The sequence below is a fragment of the Rhinatrema bivittatum genome, chromosome 7, assembly GCF_901001135.1.
Source record: "Rhinatrema bivittatum chromosome 7, aRhiBiv1.1, whole genome shotgun sequence".
NCBI lineage: Eukaryota > Metazoa > Chordata > Amphibia > Gymnophiona > Rhinatrematidae > Rhinatrema > Rhinatrema bivittatum.
In genome coordinates this window covers 67,211,661-67,230,005 of record NC_042621.1, presented here as the reverse complement: position 1 = coordinate 67,230,005, position 18,345 = coordinate 67,211,661, and the positions used below count along the sequence as shown (strand labels likewise).

General features: G+C 39.7%; 1 protein-coding gene across 3 annotated transcripts in view; it reads right to left on the bottom strand.

Moving 5' to 3' along the window:
• Window positions 1-18,345, bottom strand: part of PHKB (phosphorylase kinase regulatory subunit beta) — a 601,073-nt gene that overhangs the window by 92,473 nt on the left and 490,255 nt on the right. For all 3 annotated transcript variants that reach the window (XM_029608470.1, XM_029608471.1, XM_029608473.1), the window contains one exon: window positions 712-795. In XM_029608470.1, coding sequence (XP_029464330.1) covers window positions 712-795 — 84 coding nt within the window. The remainder of the gene's footprint in view (window positions 1-711; window positions 796-18,345) is intronic.

Genomic DNA, 18,345 nt, shown 5'->3' with positions numbered 1-18,345 from the left:
TGGTATAGGATACACAGATTTCCTGATGGATCTAAACATGTATTTGAATGGTGTTATTGTGCTTATTTAGCCTGCAATTAATGTATAGTTGGTGTGAATTTGGCTATTATTTTTGTGGACTTTTTTTTTTTTTTAATTTTAAACCATCTTCATCTTAAGGAAATAGTGGTCAAATGTTACAAATAATCAAAGCAAGCAAGCAGGATGGCAGTTTCCAAACCAGTACGTAAGTTAAATATAGCTCAATGAACTATATAATAAAGGAAGTATAGTGAGCTACCTAAAGTGTCAAGTGTTACGTGACAGACAAATACAGAAGTCACCTGTTATGAATTTTCTGCTTCATTATTTTGTAATGAGTACAAAGGCACCTATGCTGCCTATAATTTTAAAAGCTTTCATGACATAGTATGTAAGGTCTTCCTAGTCCTGTCCTGGTGACCCGAACCAGGTTTTCAGAATATACACAATGAACATGCAAGAGATAAATTTGCATAAGTTGGAGAACTAGTATATGAAAATTGATCTCATGCATATTCATTGTGGATATTCTGAAAACCAGACTGGCTGTGAGGCAACAGGACAGGCTAGAGAAACCCTGAAGAATGATTTACTTTCAAGCGAATGTGGCCTATGCAATGAAATTCTTTACTTAAGAAATGTTCAAAGTTATTGCAAGCTACTTAAAAATAAACATTCCCTTGCACAGACCTTCGATGTTCCAAGGCATCCAATGGGTCTATCTGGTCTTCCGGATAGTCCAAGTTTGTGATTGATGCCCAAATGCTGGTAAGCCTGTGAAAACAGAACTCATAATCAAAACTAATAAATCAAAACACAGCTACAGTAACAGCAAAATCTGCGTGCCTTATAAAGAAACCACATAAAACCATAAGAGCCCTGCTCAACCCCCATTAACTTAAAGGACTTTTAGTACCTTATAGGAGAGCATTGCCTGTGGTTCCTTTCCAGTGGGTACTGGTCAGATTCAGACATAATTATTTAACGTTGCAAAGAAGTCTCAAGAAGCGATATTAAAAGGGTTAAGTCTTAGAGGAAACTTCTTTTTTAGCCCTTGGGTAGCATGAAATGCTACATAGCCGGGTGACAAGTATCTAAGACAGTGATTCTCAACCTGGTCCTCGTGGCCAATGGTTAGTCTGTCTGTCAGTATATTCATAGGTTAGATTTTAATATACGCACGCACGCACACACATGGACGCGCCGATTTTCTAACATGCACGCGCATGTTATAAAATCGGCAGACCGCGCGCACATGCGCGCTGGATTTTGTAATCCGCGTGCGCAAGGGGAGTAGAACTATGCAAATTTCGCACGGCAACACATCCTGGCCTTCCCCAAGTTCCTTCTCAATCCGCTCCAATTAAGGAGAGGACTGGAAGGGACTTTCCCTACCCCCTACCCTAGCCTCCCTTCCCCTTCCCCTCTCCGCCCCCTATCCCTTTCCTAGCTAACTCTGTTTTTTTTAAAGATTTACCTTTTGTTCCTCGACAGGAGCAAGTAGCGTGCATCGGCACCCTGCCAGCGCACCCCTCCCTGGCACAGCGGAAAATGGCTGCTGTACCGGCGCCTCCGGCTCCACCCCTTTATCTGGATCCGGCACTTTGGCGCATAATGGGGGATACGCGCATGGCTAGGCCCCCTTTGAAGACGCACGCAAAATAAAGAGCACAAACAAAAAAAATTCACATTCTCCACAAATATGTAATAAAACCAAAACCGTAGACGGTTAGTATTTTCATACCCATATGGCCACGCGCGTAACCCCCATTTTTTACGTGTGCGGAGGATTTAAAATTTGGCAGATAATGAATCTGCATAAGATTCATTATCTGCCAGATTTTCTCCACTGTATGCAGACATATCTCCTGCATTTTCACTGTGGATATCCTAAAAAGCAGACCAGCTGGGTAGTACCTGAGATCATGGTTGAGAACCAGTAATCTGAGGACCATATGGTGTATGAAAATACTAACCGTCTACGGTTTTGGTTTTATTACTTATTTGTGGAGAATGTGATTTTTCTTGTTTGTGCTCTTTATTTCGTATGTACGTCACACAGTGCTGTAGATCACATCCCTAAAATCAGAGGTTTAGGTTCTGTGTGATCTCAGCAATTTTTAAGTCAGATCTGGCCAGTTTGGTAAGTAATAGTGACTGGGCACTGAAAGTGGATTGTTCAGGTCAAGCTTTGCTTCCTCGCTCTTGATATCTTGAGTTATAGGCACAGTTCAAACTTTGATGACTAGTTGTCTATGGTCCAGTCAAGGGTCTTTGTTATAAGTGCCTTCTTTTAAAGAAATGGGGAGACACGAGAAAGATTATTTTCCATCTCCAGGCAAGTTTTATGGAGTTTCTACCATTAGCTCTCTGTAAAATTTCCAATCCCAAAACATTTAAGCAGGCCCTTAAGACACACTTTTTTAAGGAGGCATTTACTACACCTACATAAATTAATTGACTTATGCCCGGCAGTTTACAAACCAATAAGCTTTAACGATTAACTGAAGTCAAGATGTCCAGCATTTAGTTAATATTGTGTTAGGGTGTCTTACATTTGCATAATATATTTGTGTCCTTTTTATGTACGTTTTATTGTACCCTGCCCTGAACCTTGGAGGGTGCAGGAAATAAACACGGTTTTAAATAAAAATAAAATGTAGAGCCAACACATTCTCAACAGCAGGTCCCATGCTTTGGAATTGTTTGCCAGTCTCACTTAAAACTGGAATTATCCCTGGGATCCATCTGTGCTTAGAAGACTGAAAAGTTGCCTAAACATCTTTTTGGCAGGAGGCATTTAATGGATTTAATAGGTTGTGTGCTTTTCTATTGATTGTTTCCTTTGTTACATTATGTGCACCATACTTTAATGTGCACTGCTCTGGACGACGCAGCTGGGCCGGGAAGGCAGTCGGCAAGTGAATAAGAGAAATAAATAATGGTGTCCTGGGCAATGAGAGCACAGCACAAGTCTCACTATCTATTTTCAGTGAGCAATAGCTGGTAGAAAGACGATAATTTACAAAAACAAACTGGAAACCATATAGCATGCAAATAATTGTGCAGACTAAATTCAGTAAAGTCCCTTCAGAAAGTATAGAAATGCTTTAAAGGCGGCCTATCACAGGTATATTGAAGGGTATTACGATACAATAATCCTGTAATCACTTACCAATAGAGGCTTTGATTTTAGAAATAGCACCTACTTTAAAAACAGTTATTTTTTTTATTAGCTGATACGGCGCTGCTACTGTGAAAACTTGAAGCAATACCAGAGCAGCTCCGGACATGGCAGGCACATTCCTCAAAGGATACCCAATCATACTACAGCAGTACCAGGGGCTGATTCTTTTAAAACCATATGCTTCCAAAAATGACAGCACCACTCTTAAAAAAACAGGTTTAACAGTCCCCACTTTAAGAAACTAAGTGGTTACAAATCTATTTTATTATGAACTTCTATCATGCATGGTCATTTGGGACATATATACAAGTACTTACATTTCACTTTACCATTTCCTGTGTATCCCAGAGAAATCCACATTCAGAACCACAACAGGCAAAATGTGCATTACAGATAAATGAGATTACAAAAGCTAAAGTCTCATACTATTATATGGGAGCCAACTGCCACATAGCTACTATTAGTTTATTTTTTAGCCTGACTTTCATATATTCAAATGATGGCTAGGCGGTTTAAATAGCTTCCACAGCAATGGACTCGGCAGTGAAACATTTAACCAACATAGGGCAGGTATTATATGCCTAATGCACTTTTCCAACAGGCTATAGCCCTCTTTCAAATTTACTGTTTAAATGGAAAATTTGCCAGTGAAAATCCTACCTAAATGCATTTTTATTTTAATGCCAAAATACATCAGTACATCCTGGGGATTGTTGATGGAGTCTCAGAATAGTCAGTGCTCATAATAAAAAATTACATAAGTAATAAAGCATATTTGGCCTCGGCATGCTGAATCAGTAGCAGTACTGCATGCTCCTGCAGGTTCGTGCTTAGATTCCCAGCTCGAGTCCTTCATGCCCCGGATTGTCTGGGGCTGGGGATGTTGTATTCAAATGCCTTGGGGACAGAGTCTCAAGTCACTGGTAAGGGCGATACCTGGTGGTTAGACTTAGATCTCACAACAGAGAGCTTATGGCAGGAGTCCTGCCTTGGAACTGTTGTTGCAATGGCCAGACAAGGAATATGCAATTAGAACTCGAGATGCACAAAGGAAAATGAACGAAGATAAGTTTTAAATTAAAAAAATATTTTGTGAATAAATAAAATTAAGGAAGGTTGGAGGTTTTTATGACCAATGATTGAATGACACAGAGTATGTTCTTAAGTTTCATTAACTAGAGATGTTCGGGTTCTGAGGTCTTTTCCTCCATTTGATATGAGTACTGAATTCAGCTTTGGTTCTAAAAAATTTTTTTTCAAGTCTTTGGTGAATGCAGAATATTCATACGATTGTGTGTTTACAATGACTTTCACTTGCCTGTATTATTTGGAGTTTTTCACAAAGTTTTAGGCATGTCTAATGCTTAGCGCAAAAGTCTTCAACTATAGTACAGAACATGTCAACACACTGCTACAAGAACTGTCCTTAATTAATAAGGATTTTTTGAAGACCCCAACCAGCCAATGGTCAGAATTATTAACATTGTATAAAAGATGCATACATGTGAGATACATAGGGCGATCCTTATTGAATATTGCAAGAGTGCGAAAATACCCTGTGGCCTTAGAATAGAGAAGGAGCCTAAATTATTCTCAGAAGAGGAAGAGTTTATAAAAAGATGGAACTCTATTTTATTTATTTATTTATTTATTTGCATTTCTTATATACCGGCATTCGCGATGGAAGTCACATCATGCCGGTTTACAATAAACAGGGTGTGACAAAAGGATAAATACTTTTTTTTGAGCAAGTGTTCATTAGATTTATTGATTTTGATCATTGAATCTTCGAAGAAACTACACAATGAGTTGAAACAGCAACTCTCTGAACAAATTATTGCAGTGAAATCAGGATATGCGACAGAGCTGTTTGATTCCAATTATAAGGAATTACAAAAAACAGTAGACAAATTCAGAAATGATCTTAGAAGACACAAACTGTCTAAATTTAATCGAAATGAAAAAAATTACAATATACCCTTGGGGAAAAGAGAAAAAAGAAAGGCAGAGTCACTTTCAAGATTACATCTCTGATGATTCTTCTGAGGAAGAAGAGTCCATTTATAGAACACAAGAAAACATTGGACATTTTTTAGGCACAAGTAAGAAAAAATGAGCAAGGCAGAGGCAGAAGCAGGGGCAATTGGAAAAATCAATGGGGCAATTTTGACCAGGGTTTGCCCCAGAGAATATGACCACGTTCACTGGCATGCAACAATCACGACTGGAATCAGTAGTAATTAATCTTTCAAAATGTGATTTGAGTACAGAAGAACGGGTATTTACCAAAGGTCTTTCGTTTGTTCCGGCTATTCCATACGATTCCTTTCAATTTCGAATTGACTTTGAGAAATTCATATGTACTTTATTATTTTTTCCTGGCGTACATCTCACCCTCTTGGTTTAAATAATCAAGTTGAATGGTCAGCTTTTTTTATAAAGCAATTATAAAGTATCTTGTATAAAGACAAGAGGAAAGGTGTTTTGCCTATATTATACCCTTGCCGTCACTCTTTACGTCATAGTACATTGAGCCGTTGATGCCATCTGAAGTGTTTGGCGTTTTGGAAGTAGCCAGGTATGAGTGCCGGTCTGTGCACTATTGCTTTTTCACTTTGGTAGCTTTGAATTTGTGATATATTTCTTTTGTTATTTAATGATGTATAATATATTAGGCCATTGTGAGTATATTTTCTGTTTGAATTTTTTTTTGTTACGGTTTCAGTTTCCCATTGGACTGTATTGATCTAGTAATGTGAGATGACGTGAAAGCCGAATATGAACTACAACAATAATATATTGGAAGATTTAAGTTGGAGAGATATATATTTCATTTTTCATTTTTATGAATTAGTACTTAAGATCAGGTGAGAGAGGGTTTTTATGTTTTTGAAGTTTGGGATATTTAGGTTATTAGCTTCCTTTGAGGAAGCTTCCAATTTGTGGGGTGAAATGAAGAATTCTTTGTCGGGAACTTTATACTGTAATATAACAGTGAAGAGTGACTTGATATTATTAGAAGACTGTTGTGAAGATTCACCCTGACATGGGAATGTATGAGGGATGAAATTACTATTGATTGTTGGTTACCACATGTATTTTATAAACTGTTGTGTCCATCGGTTCCCGACGCCCTCTCTCCGCCCTCCTCACCTCTTTGGCGCCTCCCTCTTCATCCGCGGGAAGATTGGCTGCTGCGGCATCTTCCTGCTGTGGTCCTCCGGCATCCCCGGACCGGCTCCACGCTAACCGCCATGTTTCCTGGAGGCCTAGGGGCGCGCGCGTGGTGCGGCCCCGACTGAACTACCGGCGATGGCGCAAACCTCGGGGGCGTCCCCTGAAGATGACATCACCCGCGACAGATATTTAAGGTCTTAGAATTTGCTAACACATTGAGTTAGCAAGGATTGTCTACGGACTTGCTTTGACTTTCCAAGCTACTCTGCCTCCTCGGACTAACCAGGGGTACCCGCTCCTCAGAGGCCTTCCTCTCTCTCTCTTACTTTGTAGATTGCAGTCTGGAACCGGTACTCGCTCCTCGAAGGCCCTTGTTCCTGGACTTCTTTGAATTCACTTCTGCCTGGAAGTCAGCACTGCCTACTACATCTGTGAGTTACCATCGCTCTCTCAGAGCTTTTCCTGGAACCAGGTACTCACTTCCTCGAGGGCCTATACATTCCAGCTCCTGGGCTTCTATGAGACATTGTGTGAGTCTTACAATCAGGTTCGGTACATGAACTCTGCTTACCCTGCTTGCTCACTATTTTTCAGTTTCTCTACAGCTTAGCCTCCAGGGATCGCTGTTCCAGCTTCTAAGGGAATACAGCCCAGCCGGGCATTCCAGCTCACTACTGCCACCTCTGGTGGTTCAGTAGACTGTCTAATAAAAGAACTAGTGTGTGTCTGTCTCCATACTCTGAGCCTGAGTAGTGGTTCCTCTCGGGGTCTCCCCTGGGTGCGTGGTCATCTGCCAGTGGTCCAAGGATCCACTCACAACTCTCCTAAATACTACAGATTGCTAACTCCCAAGCAGACTGTTAACTCCGAACTGAACATAAACAAGAAGAATTTTGTCTATTGCATTTGAACTCATGCGCAAGACCTGTGTCCACTTTTTAACGTGTGTAGGTGGTTTAAAGTATGAATGAGAGTGTGATTGTGGACTGTGGTTTTAACTTTCTGAATGATACAGTCCAATGTTGATATCTATATATGTATATTGCATTTTCTCTTTTGTATAAGTGTGTGAATAATTTGTATGAATTTGTTACTTACTATACACTGATTAAAATATTGTGTGAAATTATTAGTATACATATTAGTCTTCTCACTTTGTAGATTTTTGGATGTATTTATGAGAGAAGGTTTTTTCCTTCTTTTTGTTTTTTGTACCTAGCACTGATCCTTGGTCAGAGATCATGCAACCATGCTCCTTTAGGAGTGCGCAATCATGGTTCCTGAGTCTGGCTGAGTGAAGGACAAGATTTTTTTCTTCCCAGCAGCATTCCCAACCCTGGCCAGTCTAGGAAGCAAGAATTGAACCCAGGTCCTTTGCATGGCAACCCATACTGTTGCTGCCAACCCACCAGACTGGTGATGAATATTTACTACCTTAGGGGTGCGAAAAGCACCATAACGCATGGTGCAATGCTAATTTAGAAAAGGGGTGAGAGAGAGCGAGCCTAGCTTTAAGGCCCTCATAGTACTTAGGTATTTATACCTCTATAAGAGGCCCACCTAGTTACTCGAGGTGAGGTTTAGGTAGGAGTGTAGGGGTTAGGGGCCACTTTGACATTCAGAGTGAGACGTACGAAGAGAACAGTACACTCTTGTAAAGAATTGATGTCCTTCGGAGTGAGGAAACTCTCACAAAGATGAGATTTGTACAATGTTCTCTCAACCTAGCTTGATGTTACCCAGGTAGAGAGTCCATCAAGCTAGGTTGAGAGAACATTGTACAAATCTCATCTTTGGGTGAGTTTCCTCACTCTGAAGGACATAAAATCTTCACAAGAGTGTACTGTTCTGTTCGCACGTCTCACTCTGAAAGTCAAAGTGACCCCTAACTCCTACACTCCTACCTAAACCTCACCTCGAGTAACTAGGTGGGCCTTCTATAGAGGTATAAATACCTAACTACTATGAGAGCCTTATAGCAACAAGCCTCTCTTTCTCTCTCCCCCAACCCCAGTGGTTGTAAGTAGGAATTACAACAATTGTGGCACTTACCGCAAAGTGCGAAAAAGTTATCGCACTCTGTGGTAATACATATGCAAAGCGCTAAGATAGCGCACATTGTGATAAATAAGCTATAACCATGGATAGTTTGGTGAATCTAGCCCTTAGATTGCCAATCAAAATTTCCAGTCCAGCATTCACTACACTTAAACACATGGAAAAATCTATATCCCAAAGCTGTGCATTATATCATCATTTTCTTTGTACATATTTCCACACAACTAGCCACAATTAAAATGTGTTTCTTTCCATTCCAACAGTTTAGTACAACCATATTACTGCAATTTCTGCTTAGTGACTACTGGCAATGTGTGCAGAAATCAAATCTTTCTCAGATTTTGCTTAGTGATATATTTAGCATTTGATAAGGAGGTTTTGGCTAGACTGTTCTTAGAAATATATCTGCTGGCTTAGCGCTGTGTTCTTTTATTAGACAATAGGCATTTGGGATTTCTATCCTTTTGCATATTTATTAGAAAATTATTGTTGCACTGCATTATTGTGGACTTATACTGGGAACTATAAGTAAATAACTTCCTTTATCTTCATTTGTTCTTTTCTCTTAAGATTGCATTTTGTCTAGCTCTGTTTTTCTTCTCAAGATTTTTGTGCCAAAGTTTATTTTTATCATGATAAAAAAAAATTTAAAAAAAGAAATATAACTTTGTAAGGTACAAAAGGAAAATTTGTACTATTCAAACTTTGGTTTGTGTGTCACAATAATGTGTGCAACTATTTGAAATTAGGGGCAATTTGAGAAAAATGCACTTGAATGCGAAAAATAAACTATACGCATATTCCATAGACTGACATTTTACTTTCATGAGCTGCATCCAAGGAATAACATTTACCCATTCTAACTGAGGGATATTTATTTATTTTTATTTAAAATATTTATATTCCACCCATAGCAGAAACCACTGTGCTGGGCATATTACAACTAAAACATACATAATAAAGGATATAAAACATAGCACATAAAAATGAAACAATTCAACATCAAATTATACAATATTCAATCCTATTTCTTTCACCCATTGCTATAGCACAGAGCACTTTAATAAGTTAGAAAAAGGCTTCACAAAATAGACATTGAGCTGTTTACAAAAAATAGATCAGTAAGCAATCTAAAATCCGAGGGCAAAGAATTCCATAAACTTGGTCCTACTACAGACAGAGCTCTAGACCTAGTCTCTTTTAATCAGGCTTCTTTCAAAGATGGAATTTTCAACAATCCCGTATTTGTGGAACAGAGAGAAGCTGGTGGATCATAATTTGACAACAAATTAGACAAATTTGAAGGGGCTAAGCTTTTCTTAGCCTTAAATATTAAGACAAAGTTTGAATTTCAGTTTGTTCAACAGGTAGCCAATACAATTCTTTTTAATAATACAGTAACATATTCCCGAGGCTTAACATAAATTACTCTCGTTGCTTTGTAATACCTGGAGTGCCTTAACACATAGGCAGTTACAATAATCCAAAGTAGTCAACAAAAATACTTGCACCCGAGTATGGAAATCATCTCTGGACAAAATATGTTAAACATGTCTCAACTTCCGCAGCTTAAAAAAGTCTGCTCTCAATACATTACTAATTTCTGGTTGAAATTTGTTATTCTTTACTAAATCTTTAAAGGAGATAGGAACTCCATTCAACAGAGGCAAAAGGGAACATTCTTTTTCATGCAATGGAAAATGAAGCTCTGGAATTCATTGCCGGAAGACGTGGTTAGGGAAGTTAGTGTAGCTGGGTTTAAAAAAGGTTTGGATAAGTTATTGGTGGAAAGGTCCAAAAACTGGTATTAATGAAGTTGATTTAAGGAATAGCCACTGGCATTACTAGCATGGGATCCATTTAATGTTTGGGTACTTGCCAGGTTCTTATGGCCTGGATAGGCCACTGTTGGAAACAGGATGCTGGGCTTGATGGACCCTTGGTCTGACCCAATATGGCAACTTCTTATGTTCTTATGTAAAGGTACTTTGACGAGATTTTCTGGAAAACCAGACAGCCTCAGTTTTTGCTGGGTTGAGAATTAACTTCTATCTAGACATTTACCCATTAATCCTTAGCAAACAACTGTTCACCTTACTTAATACATGCCCATGATCTGAAGAAACAGAGAACATAAGTTGAATATCATCGACACACATTTTATAAAATATACCATAGGCATCTATGTCAAACACTATTGAAAAATACATGCTCCGATTAGAGCAAAAAAATTGATACATTTGATCCTAGGCCATTTAACGAAACACTTAAAAGGTTCAGACTAGGAACAATGCCAGTAATATTTGTTGAAGGTATAGTTAAGCTCTGAAAAAATAGGAACTAGGAAAAGTGAAAACCACATATTTTATCATATGGATATCTGTACATCGGAATGACTAGTGAAAAAATTGTATTCATTTCTGCCAAATATATTCTGCGGCCTCAGAATAATTCCCCATGAAGTACGATATGATAAAGTGAATGCATAGTCGTGTGCCACAACATTTTGCAGATATGAATTATTTTGTGTGTGTCTATCAATCAAAGGAAATGTTATTGAAATAGCATTTGTTGAAAAATGTATCAATGCAAGCATTCTCCATGAATTGTTTACAGCATAGAAAATATTTTCCCCATAAAAATTAGTCCCTAATTAATGTCTTAAATATTACAAACAAGATGACACAGAATTATCTGCCAAGTTTGTCGCAGTACATGTTCATTAACATAGAACAGTTAAAAAAGTTACACATGTATGAAATTTTATTACAAAATAAAAAGTATGAAAGTTTGATAAACTCTTGCTTTCAGTCAATTCTTAAAACGTTTTGAAAACACTTCTTGATTATTCGTCAATTCACAAGTGAAAAGCATGCTTGTATCTTTTTAAATGTGAGATTTTTCTAATCAGCTCAGATGGGAATTTTATGTAACAGTTGACTGTGGATTTTTTTTTACATTTCCTTAATTTTTGATTAGGACTTTACTGTCATGAATACTACAGCTTTAAACTTTGCAGCTATTAGATCAGACTGTCTTTTTTTTATTTTATTTTATCATTTTAAACATTACAGCAAGATACTTCTCACTTACAGAAAACAGAAATGCAATAGAGCACAACAGTAAACACAATAAACAAAGTTTAAATCTTCAACATAATCCAGCACTATTGCAATCCCCTTTAAGGAAAAATTTTGAGAGAGGGGCAGATAATTTAAAGAGAGTCAAATCAAGAAAAATTATGCATGAAAAAGGCTTGACATAAAATAAGGCATTCATTTTATTTATTTATGATCTTCTCATTAAAGTTACTTAGTGGAGGTGATTACTACCCTCCTAGCATTAAGGAAGGATTTTAACTGCTCAGGGTAAAAGAAAATATAACATTCCGTTGGAGTTTTCACGACACATTTACAGGGATATTTTAGAACAAAAGAATACCCCAAAGCAACAACTTGAGACCTCAATGCAAGAAATTCACGTCTCCTGTCTCGTGTGACTGGAGCAAAATCTGGAAATACCCATATCTGTAAACTCCGAAAAGGCAATTCTATGTTTCTAAAATATCTTTTCATAATTTCAGCTATATCTTTCTCTGAAATAAAAGAAACCATCAACGTGGCACATTCATAATATTCAGCAGTGGAATCTTCCAAAACTTTAGTCAAATTTCCCTTGTTTGTACTAACTTGTAACATATCTCTATTTCTAACTGTTACTGGTAAATAATAAAGCTTGCTCACTAAAGGTAACTCTCCCTCCTGAAATTTCAAAATCTCTATAAAGTATTTTTTAAGCGTAATATAAGGGAGTTCTGCAACTATCTTGGGGAAATTGAGAAATCTTAAATTTAAATGTCTGGAATAATTCTCTAAATGTTCCAATTTGCGAGAAACCACATCAAGGTCCTTCACTACTTTTGCATTGCAATCTTGGGACCTCATCAATCCAGCTTCTACTGTTACCAGTCTCGGCTGAAAATCTTGTATCTGAGTATCGTGAGTATCCAACTTACAGTCAACCGTTTCAAGTTTATCTTGAAAATCCCCGACTGCCTTCACTAATGCCGCCATTAGGTCCCAGATTGCTTCCAACGTGATTTTTTCTGCTTTACTGGGCATCTGAAGGCGGGGGCGCTGGAAAAACTCACCCACTTTCACCACAGGCGATAGTCCGGCCAGAGAAAGTTCCCCTGCAATAGGTGCCGTCGCTCCTTCCAAAACCTCCGTTTCCCTCTCCCGTGTCGAAGAAGACTCGGGAGGTGTAGAAGTCAAAACTTCTAGTCCTGAAAGATCTAGGCCCACAGAAGGTTGTACCGGGGCTTCGGCATCGTCTGCTCTCCGACTTCCTTCTGCTGCCATCGCACTTGCCACGTCATGGCCCTGCGACTCAGCAGCCTGAGAGCAGCTGGGGAAAGTAGCAATCTCGGGCATACGAAGATCCGGGGGACTCAGAGTAACCTCTCCTGGCAAGACCAACGCTCCCTCGCCGGTTCCCACAGCAGACACTTCTCCTCCCGTTTCAGTGGAAATGAATACTATTTTTTTTCAGTAGTTCTTCCAATGAACAAATCTAAAATCCATATGCTAACATATATGGTTTTTACATTTTCCTAGTTCCTTTATTTTCGGAGCTTAAATATACTTTCAACAAACACTGGCATTTATCCTACTCTGAACCTTTTAAGTGCTTAGGTAAATGGCTGAAGATCAAATATGTGCATTTTGTTTGTTCAGATCAGAGCATTTTTCTCACTAGACCATTCCTTTTTTTTTTGTAGCCTCTAACTGATTGAAACCGCTCATAATAGACTAATTGAATGATGGTATATAAAAATTTATAAATAAATAAAGGAAAATTAACGTTTGCTTGCATACTCTGCAAGTGAATTTCCTGCATTTCCTAATCACAGTAGCAAAAATGTTGAATAGTATCAAGTTTGGCCTATAATCTCATGTTATCTTCCCCTCTCATTCACCTGGTGCCTCCCCCCACAAAACCCTCACTCACCCCAGGTTACTCCCTCCCTCCCACATATCCCTCACTTACTCCTTTGCACTCTCCACAACAAACCTCTCACTCACTTCGGTTCTCTCACTGCCCCTTCCGTGATCCCATTCTGTGCATTCATTCCCACCCCGACACCCTTGATCCCAAGGTCTCTCCCTTCCTGCTCCATTCCACATTCCCTCACCTCACTGCCTCAAATGACAGTGAAAAAAGGAGAAGGAGGAGGGCAGCCTTGTAGCGCCTCTGATGCGTCTTCCCTCCTCCCCTGCTGGGGGTCCAAGCGTCATGATGCATTTTGAACCACGTAGCAAAAATGCCTGGTGTTGCTCGGGTTATCTGGTTAGTAACAGCGGTTCCCGCCAGTGTGTGTAAGATACGGGAGGAAAGCACAACTGAGGAAAGTGATTAAATATTTTTTTACCTGTGATTCCTACCGTGTGGCCGCCCAACAGAGTGGCTGTCCCGCCCTTACAGATCCACTTGTTTCTTAGCAAGCTGAATATTCTGACTCGCATGTTGAACATAAACTTCCAGACCTCTGACTTTGCCTACTTATGGTGCCACTTTAAATGGATTAGCCTTTCTACGGATACTGACTATATAACCAGCACTTCCTGTGCTTCCCCCGCTTCAAAGTAACATATGAGTTAATTTTCCAGTTTAAGCCTGCATAAACAAGCCAATTGGCGTTTTCAGCCTAGATGCCCTTTTGGCTCCCCTTGCTTTGGCATGTGAGCAGTCTATATAAGATTTTCAGGTATCCTTTATGTCAGTGGTTCCCCCTGAGGAAGCCGCCTTTGGTGAAACAAGAGCCTCGTCGGAGCATTTGACATCTTACCCAGGATGAACACCATACCGTTACAATCTCAAAGTTGGTTTATGAACAAATAAAAATCGGTCCTATTTGTTATATCAGCCGTTTGTTTTTGTATTCTCTTAAGTAATGCTATTTTGATTCGGTATTTGTTACAAACTGATATCATTCCATGACAAGTAAACATGTATAGGGTTTATGTTTCTTTGCGTTAATTCATGTCACTAAATATTGAAAGTTGATACCATTTACAACAAATTGTTATAAGGTCTTGGCATGTAAACAATCGTTATATGCTACAACAGAGAATCAGCATTCATAAATAAGCTTTGCATAGGCAGGGACTTATTTGCATATAACTGGAAAACAAATATATGTATATAGGGACATATGTTAGGTTGACTTATGTGCTATATTCACCAGTACTAAGGTGTTTGTTTATTTTAATTGACTAAAATAATAAAGATTTATTTTTTTTAATTGTTACCATATCATTTACATAAGTGCTCTTTTTCCATTCCTTTGAAGTGTATATACTCACACACACACACACACACACATAAGGACAAAAAACACTTCAAAGGAAAAATACCTCATAAAACCCAATACATGCAACATATCAAAAAATGGAAGAACGACTCCTCTAGAGAATTGCCCCATTTAATAATCACTAAACTTTTAGCACTGTTTGCGCACTCAATGTAGCAATTCTTGTTTATGGTATTGAATGATCAACATATTAAATATTTTCTGCTTGTAATGGTCCATTGTGAAAGTGTGGAATCTACATTTTAATAAATTCAAATATCGAAAAAGAAATAAGAGTTGTAGAAGGATAAACAAAAATACCACAAATTGTATTTGGATTGGCCTCTGTTGGAAACAGGATGCTGGGCTTGATGGACCCTTGGTCTGACCCAGTATGGCATGTTCTTATTTCTTGTAAACCTTCGTACTACGGTTTACAAAAGCCATCTTTCTACACTGCCAGGTTGTTGCTGGGGGGGGGGGGGGGGGGGGGGGGTTTTGGAGGAGCACATTTTAGCCCCAAATCCCAACTACATTCCAGGCAGCACTACCAGCACTGCTTCTGACATGACTAAGAGAATGAATCCAGTACCTGGAGTACAGCAAGCCAGGAGGGGATCAGAGATAACATTTACAAATTAAATATATATTAAACATGCAGGCACATTTCTTCTTCTTTCTTATTGGTCGACCTAATGGTTTTTAAAATTTTTATTTCAGCTCCTTGTCTCCTTCTCCCCTAATTGTGGGCTTTGCTTCCATTGTGCTATTTTTTTTAACTAATCATTTGCTTGGCAATATTGTTTTTCTTATTAGTATTTTTAACTATGGTGAGTTTTCTTGATTCCTGTGTTCACTTATCTGCAGTCATTTTCCATGTTTGTTTCAAAATTTTGGATCCTATGTCTATCACCATCCAAATGATTAGCAAATATCCTCATCTCTTCTTACTGCCTTGGAGTCAATGACAATGTTTTTACAATCACATCTGTGGGAAGGGGGATAGATACCAAGAAGAAAAATAACTTATCTTTAGTAACAGATTTTAGGGCCCATAAAAACTATGAAGGAATAGCATGAGAAATCACAAATATCTGCTAGCATGCTAAATTTAAGCTAGAAAAGCTTTTTTTTTTTTTTTTTTTTTTTAATCATTTTCCTTCTATGACTATTACACTTGAGCCCTGATACCTAAATGCCAATTTCCTTCCATTCTGTTTTCTTCTTAGATTGGTTTCACAATAACATGGCTATTTTTTCCTATGCAAAATACGGTGTAGTTCATATTAGCAATTTAAAATGTCATGATCTCCATAATGCTGCAAAGAAAGACTGTGATGTCCTCAATAAATACAATTTCGATGGAGGCATCCTGCACAAAGGGATGCAAAAGCATTGCTAATCGGTACAACAGGAGACTGCTTTGCATGCAAAAAAAAAAAAAAAAGGCTTCTACATTCTGTTTGAAAGAGATACAAAATGCCATGAGATAACACAGATGCACAACTTTCTCAGGATTATGAAACGGAAGGTGAAGCATCATTGGCCTAGAACTTTTTTTTCTGGACTTGCAGTTTGCTCCTGCTCATTTCTGCTTTTACCTCAGTTGGTACCAGTTTCTATCAGCCTACAGAGCCACGATCGTTCACAATGACCAAGTGACTCCTCCCCACCCCCATGTATTTATTTATTTTTTAATCTCTTAACTTGCTTTCATCCTGTCATTGTAGTGACAACTCTCCAGCTACAGACATTCACCAGGATTCTTTTTTTTCATTTTAATTTCTTTTGTGCTTACAGCTCAAATGGAAACTGTGCTGGGATCCCAGTGTCAGGAGCCTTTAATTCACAAGTACCTGGGGATCATTCCCCTCCTTAACATCCCACCTCAGTAACGTTCTTTAATCTGGTAACTGCGGTGATGGCCGGGGGCCATGCATCAGAATTGGGCCACCAGGTGTCACCCTTAAGCAATAACCACAATTTCCTCCCTTTCCCCCCTCCCCTTCCTCCTCCCTTCTCCTTCCCAGGGGCTATGAACACTGCCTCTGCAGCAGTCCCAGCCCTCCTGGGGAGCCAAAGACCCAGCTTTGGGATGGAACTTAGGCTCTCCACGGAGCCACCAAGCGTCCCTAGAACATTTTTTCTATTTCCTAATTTGAAAGAATATTGACACCAAAGAGAAGGTGACACTGGTTCCTGTACACCTCTGGAGCATTGGAGCCAGGACGTACTCGACGTTGCGCCAGTTGATCGCACCATCTACCTGGCGAACACAGCAGAGGGGGTACAACGATGGCAGGATTTCCTGGAAGCATCCGACTGGTCAGGGGACCTGAGTCTTTCCACAAGATGGTGGAATATATAGCACAGGCCAAGCAGCGTGGCATGTCTCGAGGCACAGTCCAAACCAATCTGGCGGGTTACACCTTTTTCGCAAAGGCCAAAGGTTTGCCCATACCAGTAAGGGACTACGCCATTAGGCGTGTTCTTGTGGGTTGGGCCAAATAAAATCCACGCTGCCCTATCCTGCATAATCATCTGCTTGCCTTATGGCACTGTTTGCCTTCATTCATTCTGGATCATTTCAAACTGGTCTTGTTCTGAGCTGCCTTTTGCATTGCATTCTTTGCCACATGTCCATTACCTGCTATTAAGTTCACTTAGAGAATAGCCACTGCCATTAGCAATGGTAACATGGAATAGACTTAGTTTTTGGGTACTTGCCAGGTTCTTATGACCTGGATTGGCCACTGTTGGAAACAGGATGCTGGGCTTGATGGACCCTTAGTCTGACCCAGTATGGCATTTTCTTATGTTCTTATGTCGCGTGAGCTAACTAGGTGCTGCGGCCAGTGCCAGGCACGACTGCTTCGGTCTTTGAGCTTGCAACAATTCCATTGCCGATGGAAAACTGACTCTCCGGACATGGAGATCAGAGACCGATCAGCTTGGCCGGGGGCATCGGTCACACTTGCTGAAGTACGAGGCCTGGTCAGGTCTCCTGCTGCCAAGGCGGTGCACTTCGGGGCACTCTACTGCATGCCAACTCACTCCCTCTGAGCAAGTATCAATTTAACGCTACCCTTAAGCGCACCCTAGATGTGGCAGGTCTGAGGTCTGAACAGTTCGGAACTCACTCTTTCCAAATCGGGGCAGCCTCCAGTGCGGCTGTATCTGGTTTGTCGGATACCACCATCCAGCATATCAGATCGCACTCCCCTGCATACTTGTCTTATACTAGACAGGTAAAGGATGCCCGTGAATTGGCGCACCATAGCGATTTGGGAAGGGGATCTCACGAGCGGGATTGTCTCCCCTTCCCCCCCCCACACCCATGCTGTTAACACCTTTTGCCTTTCAGGTGATATGGATCACAGGACACTCGTTTGTGTTCTGGACAGAGCAGTGCGCAATGAGAAATACCATCAGTGGGCAGCTGGGTGTAGCGCAAATGGATGGCATAGTATGATGGGTGGGTCGATGGGGCATGCGTTTGGACCAGCTTGTCCCGCTGCTGAAGCAGCAATTGACAAGATTTTTACCCCTC